At 42.8% G+C, this 23399-nt stretch overlaps 1 protein-coding gene across 1 annotated transcript; it reads right to left on the bottom strand.

Moving 5' to 3' along the window:
* Positions 1 to 4470: 4470 nt before the first annotated feature.
* LOC110090290 (keratin, type II cytoskeletal cochleal) lies at positions 4471 to 23171 on the bottom strand. Its single transcript, XM_078384606.1, has 9 exons — positions 22422 to 23171; positions 15990 to 16201; positions 15525 to 15585; positions 14312 to 14407; positions 13397 to 13561; positions 11503 to 11628; positions 9514 to 9734; positions 8816 to 8844; positions 4471 to 7924 (listed from the first exon to the last, which is right to left on the bottom strand). Exons 1-9 carry the CDS (start codon positions 23169 to 23171, stop codon positions 7434 to 7436), a joined length of 2151 nt encoding a protein of 716 aa, XP_078240732.1. The 3' UTR covers positions 4471 to 7433.
* Positions 23172 to 23399: the final 228 nt, after the last annotated feature.

Raw genomic sequence — 23399 nt, 5'->3', positions numbered from 1 at the left:
TGTTTTCATGTTTGTTTGTTGATTCCTAAAAGAGATCTTGTAAAATACAAATTATTCATGTTAATGAAATAGAGGCACAATTGTTTTGTTCTTCTCTGTTTCCTCCTTTCATTAAACTTTTCTTTTACCTTGTGCCTGTCAAATCACATAGGAAATTCCTCATCCAATAGTGTTGTGAGGGCTGCCGCTGCCAGTCAATCTGGTGGGATACAGGATCTGGAAACCAGATCTTTCTATATTTCGTAGTGGGTTTGTGAGCATCTGGCACCCTGCATCTTGGATTGTGCCACCTGTTTCTGTGCCTCCATCTTGGTTCCTTTCCTTTTGGGGAGTGTTTTTCTGAATTTCTTTATATACAATATTTTTGATGCTGCCACCAAGGAATCTGCCTGTGGTAGCATGCCTCCTAGGGATTATTTTTTCCCCACCCCCATCCATTTCGTTAGAATCAGCTCTCTCACACACACTTTTATCCTTTCCTTTCATGGAGTATATCTGCTGACTGACTGCATCTGCCTGCTGGAGTCAAAGAAGAGAAGAGAAAGCATTGTATGGTAGAGAGAGTATGAACATCTCCATATTCTACTAGTTTTGATGTGGTGGGAGTTTTGACTGAAAATAACAACAAAAATTTAGTTCTTAAGATAATGATAAGCAACAGTTATATAATGTATTCGCGAAGGCTTTCACGGCCGGGATCTAATGGTTGTTGTGGGTTTTTCGGGCTTCTTGGCCGTGTTCTGAAAGTGGTTCTTCCTAACGTTTCGCCAGTCTCTGTGGCCGGCATCTTCAGAGTTTGCTGTCCAGAGACTTGGCGAAACGTTAGGAAGAACCACTTTCAGAACACGGCCAAGAAGCCCGAAAAACCCACAACAACCAACAGTTATATATTTTTTAGCTTCATTGTTTATTGTGTTTTTAGTGTAACCTGTTTTAGTTCTTTCCTCGATGTCCATAAAGAAATGTATGAATTTGGGAAAATTCTGGAGAACATGGCCAAACAGCCCAAAAAACCATAACAACCATTAATTATTTATTGTTTAACACTGTCCTGGAATCCATAGGGCAAGGTTGGGAGATCATGAATCCAGAGGTGGGGACATGCACAGTCCCACAGCTAGAATTTCAACTCGTAATCCCCACCTGCTCTTCGTTTTTTTCTCAAGAAATGTTGAATTGCCAGTCCTGGAAGCTTGCAGGGTTTGTGATTCACCATTTAAAGATGTTTCAGAGGGACTGCACCTTGATTTTGATCAAACCAGAAGTAGACGTCTGGCTATGTCAGTTTTGTTTCCTCAGGGTTTTAACTTTTGTCTGTTCATTCATTTTGGGCTCAAAATGGCCCCCATACTTCCCAGGGTGGGGAAGCAGCCCTTGAGCCTCTGGAGTTAACTTTCACCCACTCCTGTGCTAGGATGAAAGGCGGTCCAGAAATGTTTATAGTAGTAGAAAAAGAACAATGATGGGGAAACTGTCAGTATGCATACCTGTGTGGTAACATTTCCTCTCAGCATAAATAGTTCTGAATCAAAAGAAAAAAGAATAGTGGTGCAGCACAACTGGAAGGTGCCCTCCAGTGGACTTCCATCCAAGATGCCTTTTCTAAAAGCCAAGCTCAAGTAGACGTGGAACCTGTCTTGGAATCTGCCAAAACGGATGGGAACGGAAACTGGTAAAACCAGAAGCACTGCTCTCTTTGATGTCAGAAATGGAAGTCCACTCCTTCCAGGCACACAACACATGAGGTGTTGGTGTCGAGTTTTCTTTCCTTTGCTCTTCTTAAGAACAAGCATCTTGCCCCCCATGTGATAGCCAAGAGGCAGGAGCACCTTCTCTGTCCACTGATGCAACCGACTCAAATCTTGGTTGGTTTAATTGTTCGTGGGTGAGAAAAGTCAGCACATACTGTCAAAACCAAATTGATCTGTTGACAGATCAAGCGTATATCCATCAACACCCTGTACAGTGTATAACTTTGAGATGAAAACCATCTTTCCTTTGGTGATTTAGAATACCCAGAGAAAGGCATTTCATAACTTGTTCTATTTCGAGACAAAGCAGACAATTAAGTCATTGTAACTTACAGGTGAAGAAGCACCAAGGTGGGGAGGTATATAATCAGAGCAAATCTTTAGTAAATGACAACCTTTGCTTACTTCCTTTCTGCAGCTGTGTAAAACATACACAGAGGATGGAAGAACAGAAAAGGGTATTTTTTGTAATAAAAGACCACGTAAGTTTATTTCTGCATCTTGATTCCACAGTGCAGCTTCCTTTTAAAAAACACACAACATAGAAAGGGAAAGGGTATACACCGGGAGAACAATCAATGTCTTCCTGGAGAGAAATAGGAAGATTTGAAGAGTGAAGAGCAAGGAACTAGTCCCAAATGGAGGGGGTGGTGGTTACATAATGTATGATAATGAGTTATGAAATGGTAATTCGCGTATGCTTTTTTCTTATTTGTTTGATAAAATAAAACATTATTTTAAAAATTAGAAAAAAACACAGGGAAGAAGACGCAACCTTGAATCTTCCTTCTCTGCTGGCCATGAACATAAAATACCATTCTGTGCAAGACCCATGCATTCTTCTCCTATATAGGGGTAGGGGAGAAGACCAGGTTTAATGGGCCTCCTTTGGTTGTGATTGACTGTTGGATTTCAGCCATTTTCTGTCTTTTCTCTATCCATTTAACCATCATCCATCCATCCACAAGATGGAAACCTTTGCTTCTCCTGTTCTCCTACATCATTTTTCTTCTCTCCCGTAGGTCAATGAGATATTCGAGTTAATGTTTGTACGGTGTGGGTACACACTTTGCTCCTCAAAGGGAAAGAAGATTCATTTTGCATAGAGACTAGCTTGAGGGAAATTGCAAAAGCCTAAACAAGAAAAAAGCTCCTTGCTTCACTTTCTCAGCAGAGATGAGAACTCTTGTGAGGCTAGAAAATTCCTTATCGCGACTTAAATCAGGAAGGACAAGGAATTTAGAGCATTCTTCACACTCTTCAGTTACCAATCAAAAAGGAATTTTCCATTTTCCAGCACCAGTTAGTCAGCACAAATGACTGACTGGTGCTGGACTGGTGCAACTGCCGTGGCAACAAGCCCATCGGACTATTACCACATACTGTGGTAAGTCTGGGAAAGAAGCCAGTGGCAGAGAGGGCATGATGTGGGTTTTGTGGAAGCTGCAGTAAGCCTTCCAAACCCTTTTGTTCAGGAGCTCAATTTAGCCTGTATCCCAAATTAACCAACTATTTTAAAAAATATGCCATGAATATGCTTCCAAACATTTTGGGTTACGCAAACCAAACTGTTTTTCTGTCACATGCTCATATTTTTGACACTGCTGATACATTTCAAGAAAAATGAGGTTAGGTGCTTCCTGGAATTTGTAACTGACATCCTACACCCAACCACAAAAGGTCTTCCAACAACTTCTGGAACTGTTGGGAAAGAAAATTTAAATCCCAACCTGATGTTTCATGAGCAAAAGAAGAATGTGCCTGAGTCTTTCCCTTCTAAATTATTTCAGCCCTTTCCCAGTAGGTGGTGATAGCTGATTCATATTCTAGTATTTCCCTATGATGTCTGGATGTTTGTTTCTTATTTTCATGTGCATATTGCTTAAATCCATCCATCACCATGCTAACGTGTCTATCAATAAGCACTTTGGCCACCATGTTGATACACTCATAGAGTTGGTGGGGTAAACCATCCCATTTACTGCCTTGCTTGGTGAGGAAAATCTGGCATTAGACTATTCCCAATGCAAGGAATAGTCTAATGCCAGATTTTCCTCCTCCTAGGAAATCCATTCCATTGTCTGGCTCCTCTTGTTGTTAAGCAACTTCATGTAATGTGCAAAGCTTTGAACACAAAAGGGCTTTTATGGACTATAAATCCCAGAATATTCCAGCCAATAGCAGTGACCTGCTTGTCAAGGGAAATTTCTGGACATTGTAGTCCAAAAGGTTAACTTTTCCAACCCCTGTTTTCCAACCAAAATCTACACTATTCTGATTTAAAACTCCCAGATTTAATCTTGCCTTCTGTGGTAGTAAAGAACATATATTCCCCTCTTCTGTATCAGAGCGATTCAGGATCCCATATCTGAAAAATGTTGTTATGTCCCTGCCCTGCTGTGTCTTCTTCTATAAATTCTTCAATCCTTTCTCATAAGCATTGATCCTCACACACTTCTAACTATTATCATTACCTTCCTTGGAACATGTTTCATTTGCCTACATCAGGATGGGCAACAGTGGCCTTCCAGATGGTTTTGGCCTACAGCCTCTACCAGCCCTCATCAACACAAGCCCACTGTGGCCAACCATGGGCACTGTGGGGCAGAAACATCTGGAGGGCCACAGTTGCTCATCCTTGGTCTGTCTTCTTCTTCGTGATGCCCGTCTACCAGCCAAGGCTGCTGCTGCTGATCCATGGGAATCTTTTGATCCTGTCTTTTTTGGGGCCGTGTTGTAATATATTTAATGACCCAATAAAATCACCAAATGCTACGAAGAAAATCAGTGAACTAGAATGGCCAGTTAATTCAGAGCACTAGAGAGGAAAGTGTTTATTTATGTAAAGCAAGACGCAGAGCAAGAATGGAGTGTGGCTTTTTTGTAGAGAAATAAAAATTCTCAAAGAAACAGTAATGTAACAGGCTTTCTCCATCCCAACATGTACATCATGCAACATCACGAAACTTAGTTTGAGATCATTTTGTCAGGCTCAGGAACAAACAAGATGGGACAATGGGAGACCTGTCTTCAGGCTGATCAGAACAGGGGAGAACGTGCTCACCTGATCCCGTGAGCCAATAATTTTTGGTGACAATTTCATCGATGTGCATTTGCACTGGACCTGCACACATCCAAAAGGTGGGGAATGGTGTACATGGCAATCTGCAGAAAATCCAGGAAATTTAAAAATAAGATCATTGATGTACATGTGGAGCCCTCTGGAAACACAACCAAGTCATTCTTTCTCCTTAAGCCATGGAGAATTTCATAAGTACCCAGCCAAATAATGTCCTAGGGAAATCATCATCCATGGAAAACAAACTTGGCCCATAAGGGTCTGATCCTGTTGTCTGAGAAAGAAAGAGTAAACCTCAGTTTCAGCTCAGCACACAGTTTTTTATAATCCGCAGACAGTATCACTAGAATTTCTATGCATCTTTTCCTGAGCTCAAATTGCTGTTTATATTCCCCTAAGCCCTGTGGGTTGGGTACATAGCGAAGCAGAGCATTGCACAAACTAGCACATATACAGTATAATTAAATTTAATGGGAGGAATAGCCCCTCTGTAAGCATGCATAGGACCCTTGATTTGAATCAGGCCTCTGCACATTTAATTGAGATGGGGAAACACAGGTAAAGATTAGCTGCACACTGCACCTTTAACACTGTGTGGAGTTTAACCCTCAGCTGAAATCTCACATTAAAAATAATACTGTGGAGCAAGATGGTGTGCTTAAACTGTCCATTTGCAGGCAAAAGAGGAAATGAAAAAGCTTTGATAAGCTATGGTTATGGAATATCACTACATATATACATAAAGCTAAAACAATCTTTTCTTCCATGCATACTGTGCAGGATAAGACATGTACCTTAGATAAATTAATGTCCTTTGTTCAGCTGATCAAGATGTGATTTCATACTTGCAACTCATTTTGAGTTGAGAAGGTGTGTAGTTCATATGTACCTGCCTATCACAGAGATGGCTCTTAGGAACCTTTAATTGCCACCCAAACACTTAATGTTCATGGACCAAGGAAAGAATGGTGGTTTGTCCCATCATTGGTAGGGCAGGCAAGGTGCCATCCCTAGTCACCAGGAATTAAGTTCTTTCTCACAGAACTACAATCTATGTTAAATATAGGTGGTGGTGGTAGTTAACTTAAAGCCCTCCTCATGTATTCAGAAAAGATTAACTGGAACACATGAAGAGGGTGAAAGGGCTAGCCTCCCACCCGTGCCATTGTTCTTCATATGTGGAGAGCGAAACTCCAAAGTGTGGGAGTCTCTGCCATCTGTGGGTTTCTTCCTGTGATCAGAGATTCTGATTTTGAGGAGTTCTCAATCATGTAGAAAGCTCTGACATGTAAGAGACTGGCTTTTCTTCACACTATTGCTCTTCACACATGGAGAATGAAGACCGGCAGGGGGGGGGAGCAGGGAGACTAGCTCTCCCTTCAAATGTTAAGTTAACCCTCTTTTGGAAACCTAAACAGATCTAAAATTGTAAAATATACAGTGTATGGCTGGAAAAGGATAATGAGGAGCAGAGAAATGGTGCAGCTGCATGCAGAAGACCAAAAATATGGGGACCTGTAGTCCTCTGAAGGGCCTTAAGAATTTTCCTGTCAGCATCATCATCAGCAAACAATGATTTTCAAGACTCCTTCCAAGATTCTGAGATAGCCAATCTGGTATAATATTCATATTTAGATTTGACCAAAGGAATGAAAAGATGATCCTCATGATCTAATCCAGGGCCAGCCCAAGACATGTCGTTGCTTGTTTTGAGGGAAAAGATCACGTTGGCAGCCCCATCCCACAATTAGAAGGTGAATGGTTTCGTGGCTGAATACTGGCCACGGAATAACATGCCAGAAGCAGAACAGACCGGCTGAGAGGGAGCAAATCAGGCTGTGGCCAAAATTCTCCTGCCTTGTTAGGCCACTGTAACACCAATGGCGTAGCTTTTGGTTGTGAAGTGACCCCAACCTAAGAAATCACCATGGACCTTATCTGTCACATACTCAGTTATGTGATGATGCCTACAATGAATTCATAACTTGAGGCAAATTGCTTCCAACTGTCACACTGTTTTCTTAGCTACGCAAGAGGATTTCAGTCTGAGTGAGACAGAGATGGCTTCTGAGAGAAGGGAAAGGTCAGGGCGCTCAGGGTGCCACAGTCCCCCTCTCCCTCAACATCTCTGAATATGTTCAATATCTTTTGTGACAACTGCCATCTTACCCCTCCCCCATCCTCACAATGCCTTGGAATGGTAGGGTGCGGTTGAAGATGGCAAATGGCTGCCACAACACCAAACAGAGTTTAGAAAAGTCCCATTTTGGGTTACAAGTCCTAGAACCCCAGCCAACATGCATGTGGTCATGCTGCATGGCTGAAGAATTTGTGGTTCTAGGCTTTTTAAAAAAATAAAAAAGGAACTTTTCCAATCTCGACTGCCAGCACCAAAAGGGGGGGCAAAGGAAAAAAGAACAAACCCAAACAGGCCCCAAACCATAGGAAAAATGGAAGCAATTGATGAGAACTAGTCTTCACGTCCATAAGAAATTGTTGAATTTCTCTTCCCCCTGGAAAAAAGAATGTGGGGAAATGGCCCCACCCTTTGTTTGGGCCAATTAAGAGGATGGGGCTGTTTGGGAAGACTTGTGCCCACTCCTCTAATATATGCCAGCATTCCCAGAGGTGAAGCCCTCACTTGCTCCGCCTCCTGTACCATGGGAGATATAGCTGCCACTTGCGTAGCTCGCAGTGCCACAGACCCCTGGGGTGGAGGCAACATGTGTCCTGCTATAATTCCCACTTCTGTTACTGTACCCCTTGCTTCTAGAACTGTAGCCTCTACCTCCAGTGGCCCCTACATTCACTGAACCACAATCCCTCACTGTGCAGAGATCTACTGTAGGGGGAGTGTGATGCCCAAATCCAGAGCTCCCTGAGTGCCTTGTAAGGTTCCCCCCACTCCTTGAGCTAAATCCCAGTTTGTAGCTTGGCTGTCCACTCCTACAGCTGAATCCTCCACTGCTGCTCATGTGTCTTCTTCTATAGCCGTGGCCTCCTGCACCAGGACTGTAGGTACGTCGCCTTCCAAGTCCAGCTCCACTATGCAGATGTCCACCAGATACAGCGATATTGGGACAACCGGTCACAGCTACAAGGAAGGAAGGAAAATTTTTTTTCTTGTTACTTATATGCCCACAAACTGCTAGGATGTCAAGCAGCGAAATTTGAGTCCTTTGGGTTGCCCGATCATGGGGCACTGGATAAAATATCAGGGCGCTAGAATGCTTTCCCCAAATCTCCAGTTAAGGAGACAAATCTCAGAGTGAGCAGCACTGGAGAAGGCAGTGAAATCTCTTCCCCTTCCCTGTCAGCACCAGGGCTTACAGGCTCAGCACAAAGGGGTTTACATGTGTTGTGTTTGAGAAATATTGCCGCACCAGAAAGCCAAGAGGAAGAGGCTGGGGAGTTTATATGTGAATACACATGGGCCCATGTTGCCACTGGTGCAAGCAGTGATTTGAGCACTAGTAACTTAAGATATTTTTTTTGTTTCATAAGTCCTGACAGCAGTGGTGCAGGCCCAGGAGAGGGGAATCGGTGGCTGATGGTGAGCCTTCCACTAGCCACAGCAGGAGTGTAGGGCTTGGGGAAAATCCCCACGTGTCATTTCTACTATAGTTGAAGTCGCATGGGATGTAAGCCCTAGTGGGAGTGGTGCAAGTGCTGCAGCCACCTTCCCCGACATAAAAGGGAGAGAAGTTGTTATTCTTGGCCCTGGGCAGCCAGGCTACCTGGTTAGTTGGGTCATACCTGGGTTCTGGGTCATTTACCTGGATTCATCTGGGCCTGGCTCCATTTGGCCCAGGAGAAGACCTAGACCCCATCTCCATCCATCCATCCATCTTTCCTACCACTGTGACACCACAAGGACCTACCCTTGAGTCTCCGGCTTTGATCCTGACCTATTAGGGGGATGAGGTACTGCTGACCTGGCAACCCAAACAGGCAACCTACGTGATGCATTAGTAAAGTTACTTACATATATTAATAGGAGTAGAGTTACAAATCCTGTAAGGAAAAGAAAATATACACATATGTTAGTCATTCTAAGACATCAGTGATGGGCCTTTGAAAATTGTAGAAATCAGGGGAAAATGCAAATTTATTTTGTTTCAAATATTACATTTTTTTAAAGAAGATATAAGCCTTTAAAGCAGTGGTCCCCAACCTTGGGCCTCCAGATGTTCTTGGACTTCAACTCCCAGAAATCCTGGCCATCAGAGATGGTGGTGAAGGCTTCTGGGAGTTGTAGTCCAAGAACATCTGGAGGCCCAAGGTTTAAAGGACACTGATAGATTTCAAGCTAAGGGTTCCAAATTCAATAAGCGTATATCTTTTTTGGTCATATTCTATAATTTATATGCTAAGTAGGGTTTGAACAAATCAGTTTTTTGTGGGGTTTTTTTGGCCTAGATCTCCCAGAATCCTCCTGTGTTGGCTGTTGGGTTCTGGGGGTTGATGCCCAGAAAAAGACTTTCTCCATGTTCCTGTCAATAAAAATTTGTCATAAATTGTCAGAACTAACTGATAACAGCAACAGTAGTTCTTCTTGGACTCCAAATATCAGGTGATGAATTTAACAGTTCTTGATCACGCTATATATTTGGAAAGAAAGTAACATCCTTGCAAGGGCTATAGAAATGTATGGATGTTCGTCCCGCTGCCTCCCCAACGCACCTGCTCTCTTCTCCTTCCAGAAGTGACTTGTACATTGCTATCTCAATATCCAAGGCCAGCTTCATGTTCAGCAATTCCTGGTAATCCCTTAACAGCCGCGCCAGTTCATCCTTGGTGGACTGCAGGGCATTCTCCACCTCAGCCAGCTTTGCCTTGGCATCTTTCAGGGCACACTCCCCACGATCTTCATTATCCGTAATGGCAGTCTGCAACACTTCAATCTTGGGAGGGCACAGATTTTAAAAAATGAGTCCATCCATCAAAAGAAAACACAGCATAATGAAATTGCAAAAATACTTAGAAGGCAAGAGTTTGGGAAAGTGTCTTTTTTGGATTATGACTCTCTGCAAAGCCTTCAGACAGCATGGCTACTGACCATTCTGGCTGCTGGATTCTGGGTGTTGTAGTCCATACCAGCAGATTTTCCAAAGAGGAGCGGGAATTTGCCTATGTGCTGCCTCTTTAAGACAATTTTAGGCCAATCTTCCTTAAATTGGTACTACAGTGTACTACAACTGTCCATGCTGGCCGAAGATTTTAAGACTCATAGTCCAAAACATCTGAAGAACATCAGGTTGAGCAAGGTTGTTCTAGAGCAGAGGTTCCCAGCCTTGGGTCCCCAGATGTTCTTGGACTGCAACTCCCAGAAATCCTGGCCAGCACAGTTAGTGGTAAAGGCATCTTGGAGTTTTAGTCCAAGTCTGGGGATCCAAAACTGGGAATCATTGCTCATCTAGACATATCAGATCATGGCCAAGTATGTGACTCTTCTGTGATGTGAGATGCGTAACAACAAGCCACTAAGTGCTGCTGTGCAGAGAAAATAGATTGTAATTGAATAGGAAAGTAAAGTTCAGTTGTTTGCCATCTCCACAGAGTCCAAACTCTGTGTTTACTTCAGATACTTGCAAATGAGCAACAGCAAAAAGGTCTTTAAAGTCTTTGATGCAAAGGACTTTCACACCATCCAATCAGCTACAGGGTCCTTCACTTTCCCAACTGAATTGGTACAACTTTGTTTTGGACACATTTATAAGATGTTCAAAAACTTCCTAACTGTTAGAGCAGTATGTCAGTGGAACCAGTTAGCTGGGGAGTTGGTGAGTGCTCCAGCACTGGAGGCGTTCAAGAAAAACTTAGACAATCACCTGGCAGATATGCTTTGATTGTATTCCTGCGTTGAGCAGGGGGTTGGACTTGATAGCCTTGTAGGCCCCTGCCAACTTCATTTTTCTATTATTCTATGATAAGGAAAAGAACTGGTCCAGAAAAAGAAATTGGGGTTATGATAAGAGCAGGTGGAACAGGATGAGGGAGGGCTTGTTTACCCCCAAAGTTTCAGGGAGGATCCCTTCCACCCTGCTCACAAACTGCCTGTGTCTCAGAAGCAATCTTCAGAAATGCTGACATATGTAAAAGGAGTCATAGTGGTATAATTAGAAGGGTTTTTTGCAGGGGAGAATTGGAAGAAAAATAGCTAAAATATTTAAGTGCAAGCCATAACAGGAAAGATATGTGATATAGGCAGGTAATTTTTTTTGGAAGATCTAATTAAACATTATAAAAACATTGCCAGTTATTTGAAGCGGTGGCTTCCAGTGTTACCAAAATATTTATAAAGGACTGCATTTGTAAACCTAAAATTTAGTATTTGTGTCTTAACATTTCTCAGCAAAGATATGAATTAACAAATCCAGTTCTTCTCTCCTTTCTGTTCTCATTCAGAGTCCTCTGGTTTGCACTGTAAGATTTTTGTGCGGTTTCCTTTCCTGCATCAGTCCTCCTGCAAGCAGAGGGTTGATCAAATCACCCAGTCAATCATTCAGTTTATTTAAAAAAATAAAACATTTTTGAGTGCATATGAAACGTTGATTTTAGTTTTGGAGGATGACGTGTTTCCCATATACTAAAACCAGAAGACAGACAGACAGAAAGACAATTGTCCAATATTAATCATACTTCTTCAGTTCAGTTCCATGCACATCTCACCTGCTTTTTAGCATTTTCCATCTCAGTCTTGAGTCTCTGGATAAGGCGGGTCAAGTCTTGGATTTCATGACGACTGGTGCTCAGGTTGTTGCAGTGATGTCCCCAGGTGCTCTGCAGCTCTTTGTACTAAAATATAGGAGGACATGGATGTCTTTAGTTTGGCAGCTTGACTTACTCAATAACTTAGGAGTGTTACATTTGGCAGAGCTGGTAGTCCATTGAACAGACATACTCTGTCCTCATGACAAATTGGATGACCTTGAAATGTTGTATAGCAGAGTCCAAGTTTGCAGAGTACAGAGTAAATATTAGGGGTGAGAGCTAGCATGGTGTTGTGGTTAGATGGGTGGGAGAAGGAAATCCAGTTTGTAGTCCCTGCTGAGCCATAAAATTGGGTGGGTGACTTTGGCCTGCTCTCTCTCTTTCAAATTGACCTAGAGTTCTTGTGAAGATAAAGTGTAGATAGTATGCTTCCCTGAACTCGAGAAAGTGCAGGGTATAAATGTAATAAATTAATAGACAACAAGTGTCTCAAAGTAGATGCTAGGGCTCAGTAGCTGCTAGATAGCTCAATGGTTTAGGCATCTGGGTGAGAGTTCAGTCCCCCAACTATGTTGTTGTTGTTGTTGTTGTTGTTGTTGTTGTTGTTGTTGTTGTTGTTGTTGTTGTTGTTGTTGTTGTTGTTGTTGTTGTTGTTGTTGTTGTTGTTGTTGTTGTTGTTGTTGTTGTTGTTGGCCAAATTGGCCAATCACAGTTTTTGTTCTTGTCAGTTGGCTGTTTTTGCATACATGCACAGAAGGGCTGGGGTTAGAGGTACAGCAAGAGCTGAAGACCATTGGGGGGGTTAATCTTCCTTTCTGTCACTCCCTCCCTTTCCACCACCAGAAAAGCAAGTGAAGCTCCTAGACCCATAGGAAGTTCTCCCAACAATTCTGCTGGCTGATTTTATCCCTCAAGGGAATCTCACTGGCTGGCTGGTGATGAGTCTATACAGTACTTCTTTGGAAGAGTAACAACAACAGCTTGAGATGCCAAAGAGCTGAGAGGAAGGCCTAGTTGGAGGAGAGGAAGACAGAGCTGCTGGTAAGAAAGTCTTCTCCAAAGGAGCAGGAGGGTGGGCTAGTAGTGCGGGCAGGATGAGCGATGATGGCCAAGGAAACTTGCTTAGAGTAGAGAAAGCAAGGGCTTCTCCACACACCAGTACCCAAAGGTACAGTATTGTTTAAGCACTGACATTCTAATTGTCCACTGACAACAGGCCTTGAAACACTGTTTGATTAAACACTTCCCAGGTGATTTGACAGACAGACACCAAGTGAAAGGATTAACAAAAGAGAAAATGAAATGAAACCTTCTCTTAGCCACTTTTGGCTGAACAAAACATTTACAGTGGGGTCTTGACTTGAGAACTTAATCCGTATTGGAAGGCAGTTCTCAAGTCAAAAAGTCTGTAAGTCAAGTCTCCATTGACCTACAGTGCATTGAAAACCGATTAATCCCGTAACAGATCGTTTTTGTTCCATTTTGGTTTTTTTCTGGTCTGTAAGTCAAATCTCAGTCTGCAAGTCAAACCTAAATTTTGCGGCCAGAGAAGTCTGTAACTCAAAAAGTCTGTAAGTCAAGCCGTCTGTAAGTCAAGGGTCCACTGTATTGGGTTACAGTTTCAATTGTAGCTGAAGCAGAAGGCATGAGAAATACTTAAAGTAGAAGATGGTTCTTGAGAAGATGGTTAAGAGGCTCTCTCTCTTTTTTTAAACTAGGCTTGAAAGTGAAAGAAAGAGCCTCTTTTGCAGAGGTTTTCATTCACTTCCAAATGAAAGTCCCATCCTTAGTAACTACATAGATGTTTCCCCGCTCTAGCAAGGCTTTGTCACACAACCAATCATATGTTTACCTTGTTTTCATACAGAGCATTGACCTCATCCTTGCTCCTCTGGGCAATTTCTTCATACTGACACCTCACAGAGTGAATGATTCCCTCCATGTCCAGCTCTCGACTGTTATCCATAGACACAACCACATTGGTGTCAGCAGTTGTTGTCTGCAAGCTTTCCAGTTCCTGCCAAGAAACCATCACAAGAGATCCTCAGTGATTTACCGAGTGAAACGATAGGCCTGCTTGGTTTGTTTTGTTTTCGTATCCTAGTGCTTAAAAGTAAATGGTAGAAAACATTTTTTTTAAAAAAAACAAAACCAAAATACAGAGGCTTCTGAAGATTAGGTTGTCTGTTTAGTGTTGGTTAGCTAAGCTCTCTAAAACTGTCCTTTGGCTGATAAGAAAACATTTAATTTAAAGGTTCACCCCTTCCCAGTCCATACATCCCCACCAACTCTTACCATTCTCCAAATTTCTCCCCATGACCCCCCCAACCTCCACCTTTCTTTAATTTACCTGACATTTTCCTTTAACTTTTCTTTAATCTACTTTTAATTTTCAAGCTATCTTGGTACAGTCCTTACTGACTGTGGAATTCTGGGAGTTGTAGTAAAAAAAATATTATATTAACAACTTGTGGTAATGGCATGTGAGAGACTAAGGGAAATAGATGATACTGTCCCTCACACACTACTCTCTCCTGAGCCTCCTGGCCTTTTCATGTGGCTTGGAGGAAGAGAATGTGGTCTTTTGCTACCATTTCCCATTGGGTTGTGAGGAAAGGGATTCACTAAGGTCTCTACGCACCATTACCTTTGATGATACCGAGTGGAATGTACATATGAGGAGGGGAAATTGTGTAGAGAAAGCTTAGAACGTAATCTTTCCAAAATAGAAAGAAAGAAAAAAGAAATCTGCTAGGATGATGCTTACTGCTTCATGGACACATCTGAGGAAGTCTAACTCCTGTCTTAGAGCTTCCACTTTCACTTCAAGCTCAATCTTGCCAGAATAGGCGCAATCGACATCCTGGAAGGAAAATAAATAATACAGCAAATATTGTTGACATCGACAAAGGAGTTGCTTAAAAAGAGGGAGGGAAAGAAGGCGCATGAGCAAAAAAGAATGGTCTTCTCTGCACTTTCAGTCAAGACATTCCTTTGGTATGGTGGCTTTTCAGAAGAACCCCTCAGCTCCTCCACCCCTTTTTAGAGTAACTGAGGTTGCAGTTCTGTTTTCCCCTGGGAAATAGAATTCCATTGTACCGAGTGAGACGTCCGAGTAGACACATGTAGGGCTATTTCTCCCAGGTGGAAGTGGGAGGTGCAGTTTGAGACAGGGGTCCTTTGCAGCCATGTGCAGCTCCTCAGAATCTGCAGACCCCAAGGATACTGAGCAAACTCCACTTTTCCCTGCTAAAAGTGTGCTTTCTATGGTTATACTTGACATGGTCCTTGCTACGTTGTTTATGTTGTTTTGACTTACATACCACCCCATAGTGCTAGAGCACTTTCTGAGTAGTTTACAACATAATCATGCAAACAGCAACTTGTCCCTCAGTGAACTGGGTACTCATTTTACTCATCTTGGAAGGACAGAAATCAGAGTCATTCATGAACCAAGCACCTGAGTCTGTAGGGATTGAACTAAAATCGTGAGTAGAGGCTTGGCTGCACTACTGCAGTTTTACCACGGTGCCATAGGGCTCATGGTACCAGGCTGCAAGCCCCAGGCAATTCAGTGGGACTTACATTGGATTGTGCTGTCACACTGATATATTTGCAATCTGGCATCTACCTTAAGTCAGCAGTTGACTTGCCTGTGCTTTGGGAAGCACATTTTTAAAAATCTTGGAAACTTGAACCCGCCATGCAGGAATTATCTATGCAAATATGCAGGCATGAATAAATGCATAATGCAAACTACACCCTACCTTTTAATTAAATATTCAGGATGATGCATATCATTATAAAGTGACTATAACAGGCAAGAATAGAAGAAAAATCATGCTAGATCAGACAAAAGTCAGCATTCAATTTGCTGGAAGAGCTTCCTGGATGCCTTTGGGAATCTGATACACAAATGAACGAGAGGGGTGGCCATCCTCCCTCCCATTTTTGAACCGAGGAGCTCAACGATTACTAACCTTCTTCAGCACCACAAATTCATTTTCAGCAGCCACACGACGATTGATTTCTCCTTCGTACCTTGCAATGGAAAAGCAGATGCTAAGTTGTGAAGAAGATGGAGGGATGAGACATGAGACTAGGGAAATGAACAACATTTATTATGGTCCCATCATTCAGCTGGGGGGGGGAGAGGGGATGTTCCACTGAATTATGGGACTGGAAGTCCTTGAATTCCAAAGATCTCATCTCTAATAATTATCAGGTAAACTGCCAAGGGCTGATTAGAAGTAGAGTGCAACTGAGCACAGAGGGTCAGTTTACCACTGCTGCTCAGCTAATCAGCAGGCCCAGCATAATGACATTCCCTGCCTTGCCAAAAAAAACATCATTCCAGCCAACATGAATGGGCTAAACCCCTTCCTGAAAGCTGCCAGTCCTTGAGAGCATGCATACCCCCTCTACTGCAAGAGCCCACTCTTTACCTGCATTTGTAGTCTTCAACTACCTCGTGGAATTTAGCCTGTTCCCGTTGTAGCTGTTCTCTTTCGTTCAGCAACAGGCCCAGCTGCCGCTTCAGGGTTGCAATATAGTTTTCAAACAGGTGCTCAAGGCTTTTCCTCTCAACAGGTGCCTGTTGCTGCAGACAGCTCCATTTTGTTTCCAACAGCTTGTTCTTTTGCTCCAAGTGCCTCACCTGGAATTGAACAGACGCCCCGATGAAACCGTGCTCTTACAAATGGCAGATAGATGTTACTGTAGAAGGAAAGTTGGAGGATTGGGACAGACCTTGGCATTTCATACCTCAGTAAAGCTGAGGGTCATATCAGGTGATAAGTTTAACATATATTTAGCAGTCTTGTTTCCTCAGATGGTAAAATATACCTGTTTATCATAGTGTGGGCTTTTCCTCATCTCTGTGTCTTACATTTAGGGTGGCTTCCTTTTTGATTGGTTATTGTATGATGAACACAAGCTTAATTTGGTTATTGTATGATGAACACAAGCTTAATTTGAATGCCTGACTGAGAAAATAGAGATGAGAGCCTTGAAGATGTCTGATTATTGGAGGGAAATGGGCGTAGGTATTCCCCTTGAACTGCTCAATAGCTCAGGGCTGTGTTTTCTGGCTGCAGAGATAGACGTTGGTAGTTCAATTCCCCCACTGTGTCTCCTTGACAAGGGCTGTAGTCAATAACCCACAGCTCCCTTCCAGCTCTGGAGTTGTAAGATAATGATGGTGATGGTAATTAGTTTATGGATGAGCAAAATGCAGATTCCATTGTTTTGCAGCTTCCTGTCCCATGAGGATTCCACAATCCCTGTCTCCCTCCAAACATTTTTCCTGATAAAAGAAAGTGAATCGCCTTCCTCAGAGTTGCCAGGGGCAACTCAACTCTTCAATAGTTCACATAAAGTCCCTCAGTGTTTAGCATGAGCACATGCACAAATGAACCCAAATAGACACCACCACCAGTTTTTCAGAACTGGAATTGATTATCTGGCCATTATTATTCTATAAACATTTTTCACAGTCTGTGTTGCTCCAGAAGGGTTTAGGGGCAGCAAACTGGCTGAGGTTTACACTAAACCTTAAACAGGGAGTGGGGAATGTGTAGCCTTCCAGATGCTGTTAAACTGCAGCTCCCATCAGCAGTAGCCAGCACCATCCACTATTGAAGGCTCATGAGTGTTGCAGCCCAATAATATCTGAAGGTCCACATGTTGCCCCATTCTGTCTTAAATCATTGCACATTGACCTTTGCTGCAGTGACACAAACCTAAATCCATGAGAATACATCAATGCTTTCAAATTAAAGCATGCAGTCACAAACAGTAGAACTGCTGGCGTGCAAATGGGCATGCAAGCTTTATGACAATTTGATGTGCAATATGTATGGGCAGTATAAGCCCTGCTGTGCCCATTTACTGGCAATAGAAAGACGGAATGATGGAATCTGCATAAGACTGAGGGATGTAGGCTCAGTCAGGCAGCTGCAAAGCATCTAAGCCCCTCTCCCATCCTCCATAGGCCAGAACAGCTACAATCAACACAGAGCAAGCAGTTTAGAGTGTGGGAGATTTGGCCCCAGGAAATAATGTTTCCAGGTTCTGTGCCCTTAGCCTCTCCCCACCTCCGCCATGGTATTATTCACCATGATCTGCCCAAGATTATTGGATCTGCTCTGAATGCTGTACTCTCTGTTCCAGGTTGTACTGCTGAATTGCAAACATAAGGTGTGGCAAATGAACCCAAGCCAATCTGAATTAGAGCAGTTGCAAGTCAGAAGCATGCTTGTTAACACTTGTTAATAAAAGCTGTTTTCTGGCATGTTACTGGAATGGTACCATTTTCACACTGCTCTTGCAATATTCCCAAAGCTCATCCCTTCTGCAGTTTTGTTCAGAAACTGGTTAACTCACAAGAACAACAAAAATGTCTTTGTTTAACTGACTAAGCACCAAATGAGACCAGCAAAGTGTTCAAAATAGGCAAGGAGAAAGGTGATCACAATTTGGGCTCAAGCTCCAGGAAGCCAGATTGAGGCTGAGCATGAGAAAAAAAAACAGCTTAACTGTTAGATCAGTACGACAATGGAATTGATAACCTCAGCACATGGTGAGTGCTCCAAGGCTGAAAGCATTCAAGAGAAAATTGGACAACCATCTGTCAGGTCTGCTTTGATTTGGATTCCTGCATTGAACAGGGGGTCGGATGCAATGGCCTCATAGGCCTCTTCCAATTCAATGATTCTATTATTCTGATTTGAAAAACACAGAGCACAGTTTCCAGTATTCAGTGTCCTAGTTCAAACCAAAAATATATTAATGACGTCAAATTAAAGCATGCAGTCGCAAACATTAGAACTGGCGGTATGCAAGTAGTTGTGCAAGCTTTATGAGACAATCGTTTGTGTAATGATAGATGGTATATATAAATGGTGGTGGGTAAGCTAGCTTTATACTTACTTTATACTTTATTGGTTAATTGCTTAAAACCACAGGTCACCGCAATATATCAATGACAGCATCAAACATATGTAGCAATGTCATATCACAATTTCACTTATAAAAAGGAGGTATGTTGTTGTTGTTGTTGTTGTTGTTGTTGTTGTTGTTGTTGTTGTTGTTGTTAAGTTGTGTCCGACTTTTCATGACCCCATGGACCAGAGCACGCCAGGCCCTCCTGTCTTCCATTGCGTGCCGGAGTTGGGTCAAATTCATGTTGGTAGCTTCGATGACACTGTCCAACCATCTCGTCCTCTGTCATCCCCTTCTCCTCTTGCCTTCACATTTTTCCAACATCAGGGTCTTTTCCATGAAGTCTTCTCTTCTCATGAGATGGCCAAAGTATTGGAGTCTCAGCTTCAGGATCTGTCCTTCCAGTGAGCGCTCAGGGTTGATTTCATTCAAAATAAATAGATTTGTTCTCTTTGCAGTCCAGGAGACTCTCAAGAGTCTCCTTGAGCACCACAATTCAAAAGGATCAATTCTTGGTCAGTCAGCCTTCTTTGTGGTCCAGCTCTCACTTCCATACATTGCTACTGGAAAAACCAAAGCTTTGACTACGTGGACCTTTGTCGGCAAGGTGATGTCTCTGCTTTTTAAGATGCTGTCTAGGTTTGTCATCGCTTTCCTCCCAAGAAAAAGGTGTCTTTTAATTTCCGGGCTGCTGTCACCATCTGCAGTGATCATGAGCCCAAGAAAGTAAAATCTGTCACTGCCTCCATATCTTCCCCTGCTGTTTGCCAGGAGGTGATGGGACCAGTGGCCATGATCTTAGTTTTTTTTATGTTGAGCTTCAGACCATTTTTTCCACTCTCCTCTTTCACCCTTATTGCAAGGCTCTTTAATTCCTCCTCACTTTCTGTCATCAGAGTGGTATCATCTGCATATCGGAGGTTGTTGATATTTCTTCCGACAATCTTAATTCCGGCTTGGGATTCCTCCAGTCCAGCCTTCTGCATGATGTATTCTGCATATAAGTTAAATAAGCAGGGGGACAATATACAACCTTGTTGTACTTCTTTCCCAGTTTTGAACCAATTAGTTGTTCCATATCCAGTTCTAACTGTTGCTTCCTGTCCCACATATAGATTTTTCAGGAGATAAATAAGGTGGTCAGCCACTCCCATTACTTTAAAGACTTGCCATAGTTTGCTGTGGTCCACACAGTCAAAGGCTTTTGCATAGTCAATGAAGCAGAAGTAGATGTTTTTCTGGAACTCTCTGGCTTTCTCCATAATCCAGCACATGTTAGCAATTTGGTCTGTAGTTCCCTTTGAAATCCAGCTTGTACTTCTGGGAGTTCTCAGTCCACATATTGCTGAAGCCTACCTTGGAGGATTTTGAGCATAACCTTGCTAGCAAGTGAAATGAGTGCAATTGTACGGTAGTTGGAGCATTCTTTGGCACTGCCCTTCTTTGGTATTGGGATGTAGACTGATCTTTTGCAATCCTCTGGCCACTGCTGAGTTTTCCAAACTTCCTGGCATATTGAGTGTAGCACCTTGACAGCGTCATCTTTTAAGATTTTAAATAGTTCAACTGGAATGCCATCACCTCCACTGGCCTTGTTGTTAGCCATGCTTTCTAAGGCCCACTTGACTTCACTCTCCAGCATGTCTGGCTCAAGGTCAGCAACCACACTATCTGGGTTGTCCGGGCCATCCAGATCTTTCTGGTATAATTCCTCTGTGTATTCTTGCCACCTCTTCTTGATGTCTTGCTTCTGTTAGGTCCCTACCATTTTTGTCCTTTATCATGTCCATCTTTGCACGAAAGGTTCCTTTAATATCTCCAATTTTCTTGAACAGATTTCTGGTTTTTCCCTTTCTATTATTTTCCTCTATTTCTTTGCACTGTTCATTTAAGAAGGCCCTCTTGTCTCTCCTTGCTATTCTTTGGAAGTCTGCATTCCATTTTCTGTACTTTTCCCTATCTCCCTTGCATTTTGTATGATTTCCCTTCTTCTTTAGGGTTTTTGATGCTTGGCACAAATCTTCTTTCCTGCCAGGGCAAATTTTGCTACTTGATGGGTAGTAATTACATCACTGCCCACAAGCAGCATACAAAGTTGAGCCAAGGGAGGGCTGTCACACAAAGTTCTAAGTATGCCTGCAAGGAATTTGCTCCTGGAGTTATCATATAAAGGACATCTTAAAAAATAATGAGAAACATCTTCAACTTCTCCTGAACCACATATACAAAGTCTTTGGTCAAAAGGGACATTTTCATATCTTTCTACTAATATAGCTGTTGGCATACACTGAAGGTGCAGAGCTGTAAATGCTTTTCTTAGAGGGGATGAGGTTAAATTAACAAAATAGTCCTCCAAACAAAATGATGTTTTATACAAGGGGAACCAACAGGAATAGGACATTTCTGAGATGGCACAGAGGTCCTGCCTCTTACAGCAAATAGTGTTTTTTTTCTCTCCTTTAACCAGATGCTTAGCTCTATTGGAAACAGAGGTAGCAAGGGAGTCTGTGTCAATCCCATAGTTCTGCAAAATTGGTCTAATAAAATTCACCCAGGATTTTCGAGATGGATTCTGGAGCTGTTCTGTGTAGTACTTCTTAGGAAGGTGAGAGTCATTCATGCTGGCCAATTTCAGTCAATATATGGCCAATGCAATATGAGAATGTGTTTCAATTGGAATCAGTCCTACTTCAGCCCTTAGATATGCAGAAAGTGTGCTGTGGGGGACAGTTAGAAGAGGTTGAATAAAAGATTTGTGGATCACTTCGGTGTAAGTCTTTGTATATCCTCATATCTCTGCCCCATATGTTACTTGGGGTATGATTTTCCTGGCAAACACTTCAACTGCAGAGGCCACCAATCTCCCACCATGGGTTGTGGTAAACCACAAAAGAGACTGAGAGGACTGAGATGCTTTCAGATTATTTGCTTTCAGATTGTATTTCCATGAAAGTTGGGCATTAAAACAAAGGCCAAGATATCTAAAATTGCATAGCTGCTCAATGGTTTACCATCAAGCTTCCATTTTTGGAATTTCCTCTTCTTTCCAAAAACTACAACTTTAGTTATGGTGTAATTGATGGTCAGATGTTCTCTTGCCAGAATTTGCTCAATTTGGTCAAGAGTCTTTGGATACCAACTAATGTTGTGGAGACCATTGCAATATCATCTGCATATAGAAGGACTGAGAGCTTGACATCCCTAATTCTGGGTGGGAAAAATTCCAGACTGCTCAGTTCTTGGACTATGATATTAATACAGAAATTGAAGAGGAAAGGGGCCAGCAGGCATCCCTGATGGAGCCATACTAAAGGATGGTTCTGGTTTAGTCCCAGAAATGATATGACTATAAAGAGCTGAGAAATGGGCTTGCCATTCGGTGGAAGTTATTTGATTGTCTGAGGCACCAGAATAAGTATTGGTTCCCTTTGACACGAATGACCAAAACCTGGCTGTATCTCTTTTCAAAGCTACTGCACCTAATTCTAACCAAGATTTCCTTAGGTGTTCATCCTTCTTCTGCCAGAGCAGGATTTTATATTCTCTGAGATGCTTAACATAGGAAGAAATGTTTTCTGATGAATCCTCTAGCCTCAGTCTCTTTATTGCTCCTGCCAGGATACGTTTCTGGGTGGCACACTGGGCATAAAACCATCCCTGATAGCATTTTAGCCGCCTAGAGTGGTCCGTTTGGACCAGATAGGCGGGGTATAAATCAAATAAATAAATAAATAAATAAATATTTTCTGTTTGGGCAAGCAGACTTAGAAGAAGACAAAAAAGGTCTAATTACTTAAACAGCTTTGTCAAACACTTCCAGAGGGTCGGAGGAAGTAAACAATTGCTCTCTTAAAAATGTAAGCTAGCTTGTCTTTGTCTCCTTCCAGTTGGCTACTTAAAACAACATGGAACAGACCATTGTTATAGAAGCTCACCTTGTCAATGAAGCAGGCAAACTGGTCATTGAGGGTTTTCATTTGTGCACGCTCTTCCTCTTTCACGCGAGAGATTTCAGGGTCAACAGTGATACAGAGGGGACGCAAGAGGTTGGCATTGACTCTGACTGTGTGGATTCCTCTGCCATCTCCTACAGGGCCATGGGGTTCATAGCCCAAACCACAAACGAGACCGCCACCAAGAATGCCTAGGCTGCCACATACACCACCCCCCAGACTGCGAGTGCCAACGCCAGCTATCCTATAGGGTCTACCACCACCACTACCACCACCAAGACTCCGGCTGCTGAAGCCACTGCATCTATAAGCACCACTATATTCAGGGCTATAGGTTCCAACGTTATGAGTGCTGACTCTTTCAGCATGAGTGTAGGCACCTACACTATGACTGCTAAAGCCCCCAGGCCTTGCAATGCCAGGCGCATAACCAACAGGCCCAGTACCATAACCCAAGGACCCCGAGCCATAACCCAAGCTGCTGTAATCTCTGAAGCCTGCACAGTATCCACCAGAGCTTCCTCCAAATCCACCAAGGTTTCCTCCAGAAAGTCTCCTGCTACGCCCAATGTTGTAGTGGCTGATGTTGCTGTAGCCACCACACCGGCCGGCTCCGGTGTAGCAGATGGAAGACAAGCTGTTTGCGCCCCTGTATCCACGGCTGATGGCTGAGTCACCGGCAAAATTCCCTCTTCCACTGTAGGATCTGGAACTGAAGCATGGAGGGCTCATTTTGTTGCGAGCAAGAGAAAGGAAGTTGCAGAAGCAAAACTAAGCTGTAAGTAGAAGCCTCAACAAGAGAAAGAGAGAGAGAAAGAGAGAGAGAGAGAGAGAGAGAATCAGGCAGGCATGTAGAGAATTGAGAATTTTTCACATGACCACCAGAAGCTGTAGTTTATATACCTTTGGAAATCTGGGCTTGGCCACAGAATAATGAGCTCATTAATCCATGGAACTGGT

This window comes from Pogona vitticeps, chromosome 2, assembly GCF_051106095.1.
Source record: "Pogona vitticeps strain Pit_001003342236 chromosome 2, PviZW2.1, whole genome shotgun sequence".
NCBI classification, from domain to species: domain Eukaryota; kingdom Metazoa; phylum Chordata; class Lepidosauria; order Squamata; family Agamidae; genus Pogona; species Pogona vitticeps.
The sequence above is the reverse complement of the archived record's forward strand: the minus strand, read 5'-3'. Positions and strand labels throughout refer to the sequence as shown.

Coding starts and splice junctions, on each gene's coding strand:
- LOC110090290 (XM_078384606.1), bottom strand. CDS start 23,171: ATGAGCCCTCCATGCTTCAGTTCCAGATCCTACAGTGGAAGAGGGAAT. Junction 11,629..13,396: donor ATGCTCTGTATGAAAACAAG/GTAAACATATGA, acceptor CCTATATTTTAG/TACAAAGAGCTGCAGAGCAC. Junction 9,735..11,502: donor TGGAAAATGCTAAAAAGCAG/GTGAGATGTGCA, acceptor TGCCCTCCCAAG/ATTGAAGTGTTGCAGACTGC.